At 33.6% G+C, this 18,531-nt stretch overlaps 2 protein-coding genes across 2 annotated transcripts; both read right to left on the minus strand.

Moving 5' to 3' along the window:
- Positions 1 to 1,283: 1,283 nt before the first annotated feature.
- LOC134379060 (beta-defensin 110-like) lies at positions 1,284 to 10,503 on the minus strand. Its single transcript, XM_063098316.1, has 2 exons — positions 10,416 to 10,503; positions 1,284 to 1,417 (listed from the first exon to the last, which is right to left on the minus strand). The coding sequence occupies exons 1-2, from the start codon at positions 10,501 to 10,503 to the stop codon at positions 1,284 to 1,286; spliced, it is 222 nt and encodes a 73-aa protein (XP_062954386.1).
- Positions 10,504 to 10,505: 2 nt separating this feature from the next.
- LOC134379061 (beta-defensin 110) lies at positions 10,506 to 15,126 on the minus strand. Its single transcript, XM_063098317.1, has 2 exons — positions 15,072 to 15,126; positions 10,506 to 10,654 (listed from the first exon to the last, which is right to left on the minus strand). Exons 1-2 carry the CDS (start codon positions 15,124 to 15,126, stop codon positions 10,506 to 10,508), a joined length of 204 nt encoding a protein of 67 aa, XP_062954387.1.
- Positions 15,127 to 18,531: the final 3,405 nt, after the last annotated feature.

The raw sequence follows: 18,531 nt of genomic DNA on the forward strand, positions 1-18,531 counted from the left end.
CTATGTAAACAATTTAAATTAAATATTTCAGGTACAGTATCCTAAACCATTTTAAGTACATGGTGTATGTCATAATAACAACAATCTCTTGTTAAACTAAATGTCATCACCCCATCCCTGTCCCCAACAGTAGCACAACTTCTAGAAATGCAAAAGCCCTCCTTCCTCAGTGAGGATTTCTGGGGTATGCAATATGGTCTCCAGGGTGGCCAGGGGAGTCTTCATTCTGCTTATACATGAACTCTGTTTTCCATGTGTCTTCACATTTCCCAGGTTCACTATGACATTTGCCAAATTATCAGATATCAGCTGCATAATTGTGAGAGCTCCTTCTGAAACTGAAATCACTTCTACAAATATCTCCATTACCCTTTTAGACAAAAGTAACTCTGCTAGGTTTTATGCTTAGTCTTGTAGATAGGAATTCTGAGTAGTTGGTCAGGTTTATTCATCAGCTCGCTGTGCTTCACAACACAAGACTTTCCATAGCAATGGAGCCTCAATTCTTGCCCCAACCAAATAGATGATTCCATTTGGCACACTCTCTAAGGGCAGGGAAGCGAGCTCGCCAGATACCAGTCCTCCAACATTTCTGGGACAAGAATACCTATTACTGAGCTTCCTTGTTAGATTTCCCTTGAATAAAAGATTGCAGGACTAAAAGGAGCCCTGTCTCTCAGACCTCATTATGTATTCCTTTGCTGTATTATGAATAGTACTTAATCACCCTACTGAGAGAAGACTGTTAAACTTGTGTCATCTCAAGAGCACAGTAAGTTGTTAAAAGTATACAAAAAATCATTAGGCAAGCCAAGACTGAAGGGTCTCACATTTGAAAGGGAGAAAACAGGTGTTTTCTGTTAAAGAAGAATGAAAGGCTATAAACACAGGGAATGATTTTGATGTGAAAACAAGGATATACGTATGAAGATACCCACGACAGTAAAGCTGGCAATAAGGTCACATATATTTTATTTAGAGAGGGAGCAGAGTAACTGAGATAAACAGCATGAAGGTCTGGGTGGCAAAGTTGCGATAATAAGATTATAAGCATAATTAGATTCTGATTTTTTTTTTGCTTGATTAATAGGCCCATCCATCTGAAATACAAAAATCCCCAATAAATACAGACTAATTTTTTTGTAAGTAAATAGATATATTTAGGATTTAAAAGTGCATATTTTCATTAAACATTGGAAACATTTTCTTTTTACCTACTCGGGTAAATAAGATTCATCTCTGATCCAGACTGGATGCCCAATAGTACTTCTGTATTCCAGAATTTATATGCAGCACTGATTTCTCCATTTAATGCAGTATCCGTAATCATACTCAACATGATCACAAAATGTTTTACATATTCCTTTTACTTTTTGGCATCTTTCCAATCTGTACTTTGGTGGGAAGTGACTTCTGACTGCAATCAAGAAAGACATCTAAAGTTATCAGTCCATTATCCATTTGGGAGGTCTTCTTACTAAGCAGAGACAAAATCTGTTCTATTCATGAGATCATATGCATGCAAGCTGGAGAGTATGGAACATCAAGTTGTTTTAGTCATTTTAGAAAGTGAATGAGCTATAAATATTTTAGTTGTACAAAATTTGTATGACCTTATCTTGCTGTTCACATCAATACTAAACTTCAGCTGACTCCTAGGGGTTCTTGACACCCTTTCTTTTTTCTCAGTTTATTTAGAACAAACACTCTCCCATTCTTTCATTAAGGTAATGTTTATAGTTTTCTAAAAACCTTACATTTTTATTTTTATGTTTTGGCAAATTTTAAATCTAATATTATTGTCTTTTCATAGCATCATCACTTGTTCAATGCTTTGTTTTCCATTCCAGATCTTACTTTTAGTTGAAACTTTGTTCATTAGAACAAATGGATCTGTCTCTTTCTGCCACCAGTCTACAGGAACACTTAATGACTGAATATCATAATTTGGAACTTAATTATATGTATTTTTCCCAAACATTTGTCATGCTATTTTATTCTTGTAGCCAAAATATAAAGCCCTATATGATAGTTATGGATTTTTTTTCTGATTCTTTATCTCTTACCCAGTATAGTCCAATAACTGGAACATAGTGGTCATGGAAATATTTATTGATACAATCAATCATTGAGAAAACTAAAGTGCTTTAGATACACACATAGAAACATTGTTATGTTGTACATTACATATCTAGTAAAAAGGTGAGCCCTACATTAGTCTTCCAGTTCCTTGTGAATCATCTAAAACAATAACAATAAAAAAGTTCTGAAATTTCAAAATCATAGCTCTATATTCATACATTAAACTACAGTAAATGGAGGAAAAAAATTTGTTTCTTTAGGGTTTTATTGTTCTTCATGATTCAATTGTGCTGCAATTGTGTCTTTAGGAAAGAAAAGAGACTTTGGAGTCAGACCTCTTTATTTGCCAAATTTTGTCAACGTACTTACTTATCTTGTGTCAGTCATTCCACCTATCTGCATGATATAATATAGCAAACATAATTACCACAAATATATTTTGAATCTTATATTGTGTATGTGCATGTGTCAGGAAAAAACAAAGCAAAATAATTTCATTAAAATTGGAGAATCAATTAAATTTGCATTTAAATTATATAATGTCTACTTGTAGAACCTAATTGTATAGAGCCTAATTGAAATTTAGAAAGGTGTATTATTTCAACTCAAAATGACTGGCATTTATTTGAGTACCTAGTATTCTCCAGACATTAGGTTAAGAACCAGAGAGAAACTAGAGAAGATTTCTCATGTACAAACTTTATTATCCTTAATGAAATTGGTAAAAAAGAGAAGGAAGTTAAACTTGAAGAGAAAGTAGCTATCAAGGGGTTTCCTACGTGAATATATGTATCTTTTTAGGAAAAGGGAATCTCCTTCATGATGACAGAATCCCTGGTGAATTTTGGTGAAATCTAAAGTAATCTCAGAGACATATTCGATGCAATTTAAAGTAGGGAAGAGCATGATTCGTGATTGCATTTCACGTTTTCTTTTTTTTTAACTTTTGCTGGGATGGGTATTTTAAGTTAATCAACATTCCTGGATCCTTATGTCAACCCACCAAATCTATGGTGATTTTTAAGATTCAGGAAAGAAAGTATAGATTTATAGTGATCATAAGCAATATTAAAAATGTACTAGTGTTGTTTTATTATTAATTAAAAGAATAGGAATATTTTGAATCATGAAGAAATCTGTACAACCATATGATCCAAGAGACACACATGGCGAAATTGGTTCTATTACTTTGTATTTATTTGAAAATTATATATTATTATAGAATCACAGATTTGGCATGTGTAAGTTATAAATGAGAATAACACTTCTTAGTATTGTTAGGAAAACTATAGTATGTTATATGTGTGAAAGCAATTTTTAAACTGTAGAATGCTGTTCAAATGTCTTTTATGAGTGCATGAGTATTTATGTGAGATGATCAAAACTGGTTGATATATACCACATAAAAGCAAAAATGAGGAAGGACACATAGTGTTTCTTTCACCCACTTATACTTCTGCACATTTTGTACATCACTGGAGAAACAAGGCCCACGATAACTAATTTTTATGAAAAGAGAGGAAAGAAAATGCTAGTTTGGGGCTTTTATAAGAATACATTCCAGAATGGTTTCTGGGAATCATGGCAAGAGTGAGGTACCATAAATATGGTGGAGGTGTATTGTGGACACCACCTATAGCAAGTCCAACATGCACATGCATAGGGACAAACCTGTTAAGAAACCAAGGGCTAAAAGCTCAGTGATCCCCATACAACTGACTTGATGTTAGTTTTCCCAAGCTCTGTAGGGAGTTCTTCATTCTCCTAGGAGAAATGTCTGGCATATATCTCCCCATCTCTTAGCAAACAACTTCTCTGTCACCACAGAGAAAAACTCCATGTGCTTTATTACAAGTGCTTCATCACTTTATATCCGTGTCAACTGAGCAAATGACTTAAGCCCCGTATTTGTTTACACAAATGTAAAATAGGTTTAGTACTAATCACCTACTTCAGAGGGCTGTGTGGCAATCAAATGAGATAATAAATAGGGAACTATTTTGCAGCCTATAAAAAGTAAGTTTTTATTTAGTAGGAGTAATTTACAGATTTGTGGGAGGTTAAAATAACCCTTTACTAATTTACCAATTTTTCTCCACTTTTACTATGAAATGAAGAGAATGCCCTCTGTTGTGAATCATACAACACACATTTAGTAAGCGACTATATTGTGCTTGGTCCTGTCCTAAGTAGGAACAAAAAAATGAATGAAATATTTAAGCACATCACCCCCCAAAGACAGTCAATATTTGTGAGGAGATAATGACATAGGTGTGGAAAAAGTACAATATTGCTTGTAAAGGAAGGGCTGTAAACTCTCTCTGAAAATCTATTTTACTGTTACTACAACAGCTGCTACTGCCAGAACCACTCCTAAATGATATGCTTTATTAAGTGTTCCCTAAGTTTCAGTTTCTTTACTAAGCAAGATATATTCACTATCTGATTTAATTCTCCAGTAACCTTATAAAATAGATATAATCCTTCCCTTTTCACCTATAAGGACAACTGAAGTTAAGAACTTTGCACAAGATTTCAGAGGGAGCAGGAGAGGAAGCAGGATACAAAGCTAGGTATGTTGGACTCGAAAGCAAGTGTAAGCTTAATTGCTTCATTGAGGAGGAAACTTCTGGCTGGTTCTTGAGAAGCCAATAGCATATTTTAAAGGAACTTTGGGGAAGACTTTACAGGCAAAAATATATATCCAACACTTAGATATGTCTTTTTCAACGAATTTTTGATCTATGGGAATGATATATCTTTTTAGCATGATTAAAATGATATTGACGTGGAGTTCAGAAAATACATAGTAGTCAAATTGGGTACAGGTGGCAAAAGGCCTTACAAAGCTGAGGAGTTGAATATTATCATGAATACAGTGGTGAAACTGAAGAGATTCTAAACACTATCTTTCTCTTTAAGGGAGAAGTAGAAAAAATTTTGTAGTGAGAAATCTATGTAAAATGTTATTACATTAGTCTAAACCAGAAATGATGAGAAAGATAATTAAGTTAATAGGACTTGAAATTAAAGAGGAGAAAGTGAATCTAGAGCATATTTCTGAATGAGAAGCAGCCTAATTTGGTTAGTTCTGGATATGGAGGGAGGGGAACTGGGGCGTAGAATAGCAATTATGCCAAGAGTTTTAGCCCTTAAGACCATATGGTCAATAGTGAAACAGAGAATAGAATAGATTGAACAGAGTTTATCCTTTGTGAGTAACACGAATTCCTTTTGGACATATCAAGATTGAAGAATTTGGAAGCTATCCAGGTAAGTTCCATAAGGAACAATGAATACAGCTTTTAGGTTTGGGAATGAGATTGAGAAAGTGTCTTTTGATAGCAGAACTCATTGGAGTTAGCAACATAACCCAGACAAAGCATATAAAAATAAGATGAAAGAGGATTCAGGGATAAAACACTGGAGACCACTGACATTTAGGAGACTATTGAAAATAGAGAATTCAATTAACAATTGTCAATATAGTGGTCAACTCTAGCATGTGTCTAGGAGAAGTCTAACTAGATAAAGAATTAAAATAGGCTTTTGGGTTTGCTTTTAGAAAAACATTTTATAATTTCAGCAAGAAAATTTTCAGTTAATTTATGTGGGTGAACGTATGGGGGTGGAGAGTGAGTAAGAGTTGATGAAGTGAAGACTACAAGTCCAGGCTGTTTTTCAAAAAGTTTGGTGAAGAATAGAACAAATCAAATTAGAAAGGAGCTTGAAGAAAGAAACAAGATAAGGGAGACTATTTTCGAAGGTGAGACTTGAGTAGAATCATATAAGATAGCTGAATTTTTAAATGATTTTTGACTTGCAAGAATGGCAAACTTGTATAGATCAATATATAAGAAAAAACAAAATCAGTAGCTAAGGAGGGGATGAAGATGCAGGAAACAGGACAGTTGTAAAGAATATCAATAGTCAATTCAACCTTCTATTCTTCTTGGAGATTATTACAAATTCTCTTCTCTCCTCTCAGTTCCAAAACATCCTTTCCATTTTCACTCTTGCTCCCTTCCTCAATGATCCAGTTGAAGTTTCCTAAGTGACTTTCCACAGACTTTCACCATCGAATTAACCCACCCATCAGCATCTATATCTGTATATTCTACCCCTCCTATTTATGAATGAACATGGTATCTCCTTGCTCTAATGAAGAGCTAATCCCTCATACCATGAATTAGATGTCAGTCCCTCTTGCCAACTCAATGGATTACTATATCCACTCTGGTATTCAATTTTGTTGTTTTCACATAAACAATAGTCAAATCTATTACTATCTCAAGTGTCACATGTCCAAAATTGAACTAATCTTCCAATCCAAACTTGTTCTACCTAATATTCTCCCTGTCTTACTCAATGGAATAACTTAATTTTTCCAGTTGCTCAAGCAAGGAATTGTGGAGTCATTCTTGACCTCTTTCTGTCTCATATCCAAAATTCAATCGCTCATAAAATTCAGCTTACTCTGCCTTTAACATATCTAGAATCCTACCATTTCTCAATGTTTTTATTGTTGTCACCCTGGAATGAGATACCATAATTTACTGTCTATATTATTTAAATGGACTCCTATGTTATTAAAGCACTCCATAGATGTCTTTTTAAAAAACAAACAAAGAAACAAAAAATAAATCATGTCTCTCCTCCAGCTAGAACTGGTTTGGATTTCTCTCAGAATAAGTCATAAAAGTCAAGATCACTTCTTGTTCCTAGCACTCCCTGGGTGATCTGTCAACAAGTTTCCTCTCTGAACTCCTTCCCCAGGACTCTCCTCCTGGGTCACTATTTTCCAGCAACTCTTGTCTTCCAGGCATTCCTCACAAATTTCAAGTGTGCTTCCATGACCACTTCTTCCAACTTTTTGCTCAAATGTTACTTTCTCAATAGAGTCCCATGAAAAAGTATATTTAAAATTACTACAGCCAACTAGCAATTATGGGCCCCTTCACCTTGTTTTGATTCCCCTTCTGTAACACTTATCACCTTCTAATACACTATATAATTTGCTTATTTATTATGTTTGTTGTTTATATTTGTCTCTACCCACTAGAATATGAGCTCCACAAAGATAGGGAGTAATACCTATTTTGTTTCTTGCTGTGTCCCAATCTTATTGGACTCTGATGGACACATAGTAGGTGCTCAATGAATATTTATTGAATGGGTAAACAATGAGAAAGAGCATGTTGAACACAGTGTCTAAATCTTGTTATATGTGCTATAAATTGACATTTATCTTTCTGGGAGAACATTCCCTATCTTATTCATTTTTGAACTTTGTGAGTCAATATGAGTTCCTTAAGACATGAACTGAAATTTTATATCTCTAAATCTAAAACCCATGACATTATGCCTGGGAAGAAGTAAGCCATTAATTAAAGGTTGCCTGAATAAATAAATTGCTAATTGGAATTAGATTTGATTCTTGCCCCAGGACATTGAAGTGAAACAAATCCTCAAATAGGTTGAATTTGAGGGCATGATATGAGGTAGGATTCTAATTCTTATTTTCCTAGTTTGTGCTGGAATTTGATAGTAATAAATTTTATTTCAATATAATGATTTTAATTGACTCGTGGGTATTGAACTGCTAAATAACAGCAAAAATATCCAACAATTGGTGGTGTATATTTCAAGAATCACAGCTAATCAAGACTCACAGAAAACTAAAAGTGAAGGGAAATACACAGGATCACAGAAATTTATATTCAGGGTCAAAGGAGGGAAAAATGTAAAACTCAGTTTTTTTAGAACTAACTAGTTTAAGATTATTTAGTTTTTATGTCAATTCATACAATGAGAATTCTAATGCATTATCAGGAAAGTTGCCAGACATCTTCCTATTTGTAAGTATTTGTCTTTTTTTTTTCTTTACTTTAAAAAATTTTATTAACAAATTAAAAAGTCAGACACATAAATTCTGGGGAAAGAATAATTAGTAACACTCTCTCTTTAAGGTAATAGGTTGTAGAGCTTCTCAAAGTGGCTTCTAGAGTTTCAATCTTGGTATTACACACAGAAAGCACTTGGAAGATTTCTTCATGGAATGATATGAATTTCATAGTTGATACACATAAGTTCACATTCTTTTCTAGCTTTCTGACATTTGTCCTTTGAGCTGAAGGAGAGGCTGGTGGCTTGAATATACACTTGACTACACAAGAAAGACCAGCTCAGAAACTTAGATGGTTTTGGTTTCTCTCAGTAAATCACTGAAGAATAGAGTGTATACCAGTAATCTTAGCACAGCCTAGTTTATGTGCAGATATGCCTTAGTTGTTTTCTAGAAAATCTGTCATCATCTTCAATTGCTAGGTGGCCCCTAACAAGGTCAATTCTTGTTTTCCCCATATTAATATTATATTAGGCCTCTATGTTAGAGGTCTTGATATAGCAATGGCTCAGTTTCTGGGTGGGTAAGATGAATAGTAATAACCAAACTTTCATGTCAAGCATTTAATTTTACTAATCTCCTTCTCAACATTGTCCAAAAGTTAAGCTAATTTTTTCTGAGGCCATCAGTATATCCTCTCTAGCCTATATGCAAAAATATGACAATTTCAAACAGATAATTATTCTCAAAAGACGCAGAGTTATAGTTACCTAAAAATGTTAGTTTTTTTTTAGTTTTTCCATTTTTATTTTTTAAATTTCTGTGAGAATGAATGCTTAACTTTATAAATCAGTAGTTCTCAGCCAGGTATGATTTTTGCCCCGCAAAGGGGATATTTGACAATGTAAGTAAGCATTTCTGATTATCACAATTAGGAAAAAGGGTGCTATTGGCATCTAGTGGGTAAAGGCTAGAGATGCTAAGAAACATACTGCTGCTAAACACACAATGAACGGGATACCTCCCACAACAATTATCTGGACCAAAATACCAATAGTGCTGAGGTTGAGAACCCCTGTTATAAATGAATATTATAAAAGTATTTTGAAGATATTTGTATTGCAAGGGAACACAGTGAACAGCCAAAGACAATTTTACATTATTAAAATCTGTGAAAGATAATATGTGAATACATGTAATGTTCCAATATGTGCTTAGTAAAGAATTATTTCATAATAAAACTAATATGTTTATTAAACTAAAACAGTGAAAATTAATCAGTCCCTTGTGACCAAAGTATATATAAATTACATATGGAATTATATACAGAGCAATTTTATCTAAATAGGAAAAAATTATTTCCCCATGCAAGTCACTGTTATAGATTAATGCTCTGTTTGAACATATTATCTCATAGCTGCATTTGGAAAATAGAATGGATTCACAAAAATGCCATAATAAAAATACCAAGAGAACTGGTACCTGAAATTCTTTGATTTCTCCTCTTTTGTTGAGTCCTAGTTTGGCCCACATGTATGCATTCAAGAAATTTTATTTTTCTTTAGTTGATTTGCCAAGAGATTATTTAATTTTTTTTGGTGGGGTTGTGGGGAGGGTAGCTTCTGTTTTATTAGTGTGTTGTGGTATTGGCGGTGTTTCTTAATGAGAATTTGAATTAATACAAATTGGTGAATTGTATTCTTAAACTCATAAATGGAATTAGCATTTTTGAATGGAAACTGTATGGTACAGATATATTGTTGAGAGTGCTGTAGGGTAGAATACTGTGGACCCTCAGAGGCAATAGAAGAGGAACTGAGACAGAGTAAAGCTGAAAAGTGGAGGTTATTGCTCCTGCCTTTTGTTGTGTATCTTCTGAGGCAGGATCATATCTCAGGACTGAAGAGCTGCGCTAAACTATTAGCCATAGTTTCTGACTTCCTTGGTCAAAATTTTTAATTACATACAGTCTCTTTTTTTTCTGAAATTTTTACTCCCTCTCCTATTTTTTGATACACACTTTTTCGTAATTGATAATAAATAAGAGTAGAAATTAGAACTGGTTGTGATTTTCCCCTGCTCTTTCACTCCTACATTCTGGTTATCCTCTTTCATCAGCTCTGTCTGTTTCATGAGAAAGATCTGCACTCTCAATGTCTAGTTTTCCATTCACAGTGGATCAACATTTCTTCATGGATAATCTACATCTAGTAAAATAACAGTACATTTTTACTGGAGGCTTGTACCTCAGAAATATAATGCTACAATTCTTCGACCCAGGGTTTCCCACAACATTGCTTTTGTCAACTAAAACAAGGCACATAGAAATTTGAGTAGTTCTGGAGAAACTTTCATAAAATAAATTCTGCTTACTTCTGGTACCAAGTAATCGGGTGAAAAATGCAATGCAAAGGCACCAGATATGTGTGACATAGAACCACTTCTGAATGGTTCAATATTAAATTTTATTTATTTTTTTGTGTATTACGGACACACAAGCCTTGAAAGATGTGCTGGAAAGACTTAGTAACACTTGTCCCCTCTTCTTGGAGCATGTCTGTCTCTTCTTCTGTCATCCTTAGATCTGCAAGCAGCAATGAGTTCCGGGTCTTATGCAGTAAGCAATCCTAACTTCATATTCTTGGCACTCATTTTTACATCGACCATTACCCTTTCTGCACTCTCTCCTCAAATCCAAGCTACCATACTCAGGATATCTCTTTTTGGCTGTAAGAAGGAAAGAATGACTGGAATTAGCAATCTAACTATGATACAACTGTGTTTTAAAAGGAGAAAGTCTAAAAAGCAAAAGATCATAGAGTTGAAAACTTTTACCTTTTGGAGAAAGTTTAAGTGAATTTACTGTCACTTGGTGCAAGGTACATCCTAGAAATCAGGTATTATCTTGGACCTAAGTCAGGTGTTCCAACTTGCTGCCTTACACGTGACTGTGCAGTGACTCAAGGAAAGTTCCCAAGATCAACCGTAAAAAAGTGACCATAATTTATCTTCTGTCAGGTTTCATCTCTACAATTATCTAACTGTATTTAGGCTGCCCTTTTTTCTACTCTCATAAACATTATTTAGACTGAATGTTGTGCTTTATGAATTATTTTTTAAGGGATTCCACCACAGCTTGATTTTATTTTTCTAAAGTGTTAAGAGTTAGGCAATGCTGGGCAATTTGTCTGAATTCCCACAACTCTGGACATTTTGGGATTTACTTTCCCCAAAGAAATTATCTAAATTAGACATGTGTCTGATGACAGCATTAATTAAAAATATATATATGGGCGAGACTAGAAGGTACAACCATTGTTGGCCATTACATGATGTCTAAAATTGCTAGTGATGTCTTTTTCTTCTTTTACTACAAAATTTTTGAAATAACAGTAACTTAAAAAGAATATCTCCCAATCATTGTGCTGTAAATCCTCTTTATTGAAAACCAATAAACTATGATAAGGGGGCCAAACCCAGCCTGACACCTGTTTTTGTAAATACTGTAACTTTATTGGCACAGAGCCAGACCCACTTTTTAAACACATTGTCTACACTGCTTTTGCATTAAAATGACACATTTGAGATCATAGGCTTCTTAAAGCCTGAACTATTTATTATCTGGCTCATTTCTGGAAAAATTTTGCTAACCCCTGCTCCTGATTCTTTTTCTTCTCAATCATGAAAGAACGAGTGAGATTTGTAGCTGGGGTCAGGAAAATGTTCTGATATATGTTTTCATATATAAAGCATAAATGAAAGAAAGTACATTTGTCTACTGTTTTCTCCCGTTAAGTAAGGTTTGCTGTTCCAATCAGTCCCTTTAAAGACTTTCTGCCTAGACATTCTGTCTGCATTTCCAATAGTTGAGAAATGGTGGTAAGTAGTGATGCCTTTTGGTGACTACATAGAATCAGACCTACACTACCCATGTTGTTGGTATAAACAGCTGATATAAAACCTAGTTATTCTATTGATATTGGCTCTCATCTCACTATAACTGAAGCAATGCAGAATATGATGAAACTTAAAGAAACAAAAGCATAGAAGAAAGTATAGTTAATTTACATAATTTAAATGTTCACTTCTAAATATCATTACTTATTACACATTTTCTAAGGAGTTATTATAATGAAACCCATATGTGATTTGCCAGTGATAGAAACCCGATTTATACTCACTTTAGAAAAGCGTTATGTCACATTTAACACTGTTCAATATTTCACCTTGAACTGACTTCACCCCTTTCCCTATTCATTCTGTGTCTTATTTCACCTTTCCAAAATATCACGGTCTTCTTTTTCCTCATTCTGACCTCTAAACGTGTCCCAGAGCTTGTGTTCTTGGATTCCCAATAGTCATCTTTGCAAGCATCCAGCCACACGTTCAACTAGTATCTGTTAATTATACTTCTTTTCAAGCTCTATGTCAAACTCTTGGAAAGAGTTTCTGACCCTAAGCCACATTGACCTTTTGGGTTGGAAAATTCTTTGCTCTGGGGAGCTGTTCTGTGCATTGTAGGATATTTAGCAGCATCCCTGGCCTCTACCCACAGAAGCCAGTGGTACCAGTTGTGACTATCTAAAAGGTCTCCAGACATTGCCTAGTGTTCCCTTGTGCTCAGTCACGCCTCGCTGAGAACGACTAACCGCTGTTTTAGTAATACTGTGATAAGCCAAGCAAATATCGTCTCAGCCCTCAGATACATTGTTCAAATACTAACTTCTCTCTGAAGCCTCTGCTGATCCCTTTCAGGAAAGTAATCTCTCCCTCATTTCTCTCTCATAGCACTTTGCATGTATCACACATATTGCATTATACCATTCGAACATGATAGAGAATTTTTTCAAAGATTTGTACAAAGTCACTCTTCATATATAAGCTAGAACTAGACAAGATGTTTCTCAGAATAAATCTTCAACCACAATTTCTTTTTATTTTCACTCACCTGCTTTTCTATTCTTTAGGCCGCTATTAACCTTCTTGAAATCAGGAGAAAAATCATGACTACACTTTCAAGCCAAATCTATACTGTCCTACGCTCGAAGTACAGGTTAGATTTAAAGAAAAGTGATTATTGGCAATAAAACATTTTTCAATTTGGCAAACAAAGTGAAAGGAAAGGGATGATGAAATAGTACTCCATTTCTAGACTTCCTGTGCATTTATAACCTCTAGAAAATAAACAAAGCTAAGTTACTTGAATAGAAATTCCCCTGCATAGAAAATTTAAGAACTTTTATGTAGACATCTTTTCATCTGTAACCGAGTGGGGAAGAGATGAATTTTCCTACCTCAAATATGAATAGGAACTTTCATTATCTAGAAGACTGAAGATGAGATGCAAAAAAAAAAAAATTGAGGAACTCTCAAAGAGTCATACATAAGACATTTATTTTTTTTCAGTTTAGTTCAAATGCTGTATGTTAGTGAACTGTAAGGTGAAAGACACCGTTCTAAATGCTTTATAATATTTTAAAAATTTATATAGTCCATATCACACCTCTTCTAGTTTTGTGGAGAAAATATGTATTCTGATTTTTTTTTTAATGTGAGTTTTTTGTTTGTTTGTTTTTTAATGGTAATAGTTCTCTGAAGGTTTGGTCCATGAACAATAAAAAAAAGACAATAGCCTGACTTTGAAAATATAAAAAATAATATACAGAAATGTATTAACACTGATGTTGTACTCTATATCACTATATCCCCCAAGTGGCTTATAATTTCTAAATCTACGGGGCAAAATGATTTTTAACTTTGCTGAATAAATACATAAATGACTTTAGTTAGTAAGAGTACCTCATATAGCTGTTATAAATAGTAAGCTAAAACAATTAAAATGTTTAGCATAGTGTTTTATTAATTTTAGCTATTGTTAAAATTAGAAGAAAAAGATTTACTACTTAGTGAAAGCTGTGTGAATTATTTTTGTCCTGCTATAGAGTTGGAATAAAATCCAGAGATCCTTTTTGAACAATTTTGAATGAAAGGAAAGGAAGTTATTCTCTTAATTAAATTAACTGCAATACCTTGTTACTTTATTGATGTTTGCCCCAATATTGAATTTTATCTACTTGCAGCCCTTAAATGATTTATCATTTTCTTGTGGTGTGAATTTTTAGATTACTCAAAATGAAAGAATAAATTAATTTAGTCTTCAGGCCTCTTAGGGTTAAAAAAATCAGCCCAGTAATGAAAAGGAGTATTGTCCCAAGAGTTGATGAATATGAGTCTGATTTCATTGCCACTATCAAAAGCTGGGTAGACTTGAGCTCAGCTTTTCATCTCAAGCTGTTTAAGAGGAAGGGAGTAGATTCAATGATCTCTCCATCTCCAGCACTTATTCTATTTCTGTGCAGTTCAGGAGAAGAGAAACTTGTTATGTACCTGATGTGAAGGAATAGTCCTTTGGTGGAGCGGAGGGGGATTTCACCAAAAACATAGCTTGTGTGCAAGGTATTACTTACATTCATGTGATCTGTAGCATTCAAAGACAGAAGGCAGTGGCAAGAAATAATTAAAGAAAGGCCAACAAGGGATATAATTTGCCTGCACTACCAAGAACAGAATACTAAGAAAGGATTTCTACAAATGGGAAGTAGTCTATTGGCACAAGTTAAAAAAAAAAAAAGGAAATGGTAAGTAGATCTCTAACACTGAGCCATTTATCCCTTACTAGTTGATTACGTTAAATAATATTTTTCCAGCAAGGTATAGCATGCGTCAAGAATAGATATGGAAAAATTTTTGCTGGATGAAGGTGGTAGAACTAATTCAATGATCTCATATTTTTTCTTTTTATTTTGAAATTATTTTACATTTACAGAATAGTTGCAAATGTATAGAGGCCAGATTCTCCTTTTGTTATATCTCACATAATCGTGGTAACATTTATCAAACCTAAGAAATTAATATTGATGCAATACTGTTAACTAAACTACACTTTTTTCATATTTCATCAGCTTTCCCACTATTGTCTTATTTTCTGTTTTAGAGTTCAATCCAGAATACTGCATTACATTTAGTGTAATAATCTCTTAATTCCTATGGCATTTTCATATCTTTTATCAAGAAACAACTACTGTCTCCTCAAATTCATTCAAATTGAATTCATTCCAATCCATTCAAAATATTTGCATGTTACCTGATAAAATTGTGACCCAAAAGAGCAGAATAAAGAAAAAGAGATGAATCTTCATGATAAAGAGTTTCTTAAGAAAAAAGTGTCAACAGATCTTCTTTTTCAAGACAGGTGCTTTTGAATTAAGGAAACAAACAGGAATCACTTTCATTTATATATTCTCCTGGGAAGCGGTTTAAACTACTGAAGCTTATCAAAGGATGAACATTTGCATGCTTGGTTGAATAATGCCACTTTCAAAGAACATGGTCCCAAAAATATTGTTCAATTTTTCTCATAAAAGTAAAATGTGCTTGTTTATCTTAAATAGACTTCCATGAAACTCAATCTTTAAGACACTTTTTAAATAAGGGATATGTGTTTGAATTGCTAAAACATCAAGATAGAAATGTTACAGTAATCTGAACCTCTATTATATGTTATGTGTATGTAGTGCTAAGTATTCTAATACCCCTAGTGTTAAATTGTTGAATATCTGAATGTACAATTTTAATAGCTAGAAGTTTTCATTGAGATCACTTTTGTTATACAAATGCAAATAATGAGAACCAAGGAAATTATGTGATTTATTTCAGTTAATGTAATATGTAATTACTTAAGTGTAACATAATAAAGAGATTCTGGATTCAGTAATGAGTTTGGGAAATAGTCAACGAAACAAATGTTTAAGTATGATTTATGAATTTCTTATAATCATCTAATTTCAAAATTCTAGATCCAATATTTTTAATTCAGTTTTTGGAACTGAAAATAATGTCTGATCTAATTTGCATGGTTGCAAAGTCTATTATTTCATATATATAAGGAAGAGGTAGAGGTTTTCCCCAGTACCCAGGAGCTGATGCTGTAAGGCGAAAATGGTTAGTCAAGTCTTTCCTACTGCAGAGTCAAGAGAATTTCTAGGGGCCGAGCCCGTGGCGCACTCGGTAGCGTGCTGTGCTAGGAGCGCGGCGACGCTCCCGCCGCGGGTTCGGATCCTATATAGGAATGACTGGTGCACTCACTGGCTGAGTGCCGGTCACGAGAAAAAAAAAAAAAAAAAAAAAAAGAGAATTTCTAGGACACTGGTTCTTAAACTTCAGCTATATGCAGATCTGCTAAAGGTCCTGTTAAAACCAGATTACAGGGTCCCACTCACAGCATATCTGATTTTGTAGGTCTGGAATGGGACCTAATAAATTGTGTTTCTAACAATATCCTGGAATGCTAATACTTCTGAAAGGGGTCACATATTACTCTAGAAAACTTAAATTATTCATTCTATAAAACATAAAAAAAATGAATCTCAGACTTAACAGAATCTATGGCACAGATTAATAAAGAATATCAGGCTGCTTAGAGATTCTAATCAGATCCTTTCATGTTACAGGTGAGGAAAGTGAAATCAGGAGAGATGAACTTACTTGCCTAACGATTGTTATCCTTTACAACAAATGCTTCATATTATAAAATACATATGAAAACTTTGTACTTAAATCAGAAGTGGGAAAATTGATTTAGCTGTTTTCTTTGTGGGAAAGAAAAAAAATTGAGAATTCAGCATCAACTGATGGGAGGAAGACCACTTTAATATATCACTGTATAACATTTATTAAACAAATATTGAGCACTAAAATTCAGAATTTAGTTATTAATTTCTAATTCACTCTATTGTATTCAGAAAATATACAGAATACTAAGGATTTGTACCAATGGGAAGTAGTCTACTGGTGTAGGTTAAAAAGAAGGAAAAGGTAAACAGATCTTTAACACTGAGCCATGTACTCCTTATCAGTTGATTATACTAAAAGAATAGAAAAAATATCCCATGCAAACATTAACCACAAGAGAACTAGAGAGACTATATTAACATGAGACAAAATAGACATTAAGGCAAAAATTGTTGCTAGAAACAAAAAAGGACATTTTTTAATGAAAAAATGATTAATCTATCAAGAAGATACAGCAATTATAAACATTTATATGCCTAACATAGGAGCCCTAAGATGCATAAAACAAAACATGACAGAATTGTAGGGATAAATAAACAGACATTTAAAAAATAGTATCTGTAGACATTAATACCCCACTTTCAATAATGGATACAACAACTAGACAGTTCAGTAAGTTAGCAGAAAAAATGGGCAACACTATAAGCTACCTAGACCTATACAGAAACCTGTGGAACATCCCATAGATACAAAGCAAAATACACATTCTTCTCAAGTGACCATGGAACATTCTCTAGGATAGCCATATATTAGGTCACAAACCAAGTATCAATATATGTAAAAGATTGAAATTATACAAAGTATGTTTTCTCTGACTCCAATGAAGTTAATTAGAAATCAATAACTGAAAGAACAATTGGAAAATTCACAAACATGTGAAAAGTAAACAATATATTTCTAAATAACCTGGTTCAAAAGTAAATAGAAAGAAAAACTATAAAAAGATTGTACACTATAATCAAGTAGGATTTATCCTAGGTATATAAAGATGGTTCAACATATGCAAATCAATAAATGTGATACATCATATCAACAGAATGAAAGAAACAAAATATGATCAGTTCAATAAACACAGAGAAAGCATTTGATAAAATCCCACATCCCTTCATGATAAAAACACTCAACAAATTAGGTATCGAGGGAATGTACCTCAACATTACAAAGGCCATATATGATAAACCCACAGCTAATATCATACTGAATGGACAGAAATTGGAAGGTTTTTCTCTAAGATCTGGAACAAGACAAGGAAGCCCACTTTCCACACTCTTATTCAACATAGTACTAGAAGTTCTAGCCTGTGTAAGAAGGCAAGAGAAAGCAGTAAAGGGCATCCTAATAGGAAATGAGAAAGTCAAACTATCCTTATTTGAGATGATATGATCACATACATAGAAAATCCTAAAGACTACACCAAAAAATTACAAAAGATAATAAATTAATTCAGTAAAGTGGCAGAATTCAAAATCAACATAAAAAAATCAATAGCCTTCCTATGTGCTGACAATGAAATAGCCAATGAAGAAATCAAGAAAGTAATTCCACTCACAATAGCTATCAAAAATAAAATACCTAGGAGTAAATTTAACCAAGGAAGTAAAGGACCTCTACAATGAAAACTGTAAGACATTGGTGAAAAATATCGAAGAAGACACAAATAAATGTGAAGATATTCCATGTTCATGGGTGAGAAGAATTAAAAACCCTTACACTTAATAGCCAGTGATTTTTGACAAAGGTACCAAGAATATACAATGGGGAAAGGACAGCCTCTTCAACACATGGTGCTGAGAAAACTGGATATCTACATGCAGAAGATTGAAACTAGACCCTTATTTCTCACCATACACAAAAATCAACTCAAAATGGATTAGAGACCTAAATTTAAGACCCCAAATTATGCAACTATGAGAAGAAAACATAGAGGAAATATAACATGAAATGGTAGCAGGCAGTGCTTTTTTGAACGAGGC

This window comes from Cynocephalus volans, chromosome 5, assembly GCF_027409185.1.
Source record: "Cynocephalus volans isolate mCynVol1 chromosome 5, mCynVol1.pri, whole genome shotgun sequence".
Taxonomy (NCBI): domain Eukaryota; kingdom Metazoa; phylum Chordata; class Mammalia; order Dermoptera; family Cynocephalidae; genus Cynocephalus; species Cynocephalus volans.

What these genes read in the sequence shown, in the direction of transcription:
- LOC134379060 (XM_063098316.1), bottom strand. Translation starts at nt 10,503, where the DNA reads ATGACAGAAGAAGAGACAGACATGCTCCAAGAAGAGGGGACAAGTGTT. An exon ending in CTTTCAAGGCTTGTGTGTCC is followed by an intron (nt 1,418 to 10,415) that starts GTAATACACAAA and finishes TCTTGATTGCAG; the next exon opens with TCAGAAGTCACTTCCCACCA.
- LOC134379061 (XM_063098317.1), bottom strand. Translation starts at nt 15,126, where the DNA reads ATGAAGATTCATCTCTTTTTCTTTATTCTGCTCTTTTGGGTCACAATT. An exon ending in TTGGGTCACAATTTTATCAG is followed by an intron (nt 10,655 to 15,071) that starts GTAACATGCAAA and finishes TCCTTCTTACAG; the next exon opens with CCAAAAAGAGATATCCTGAG.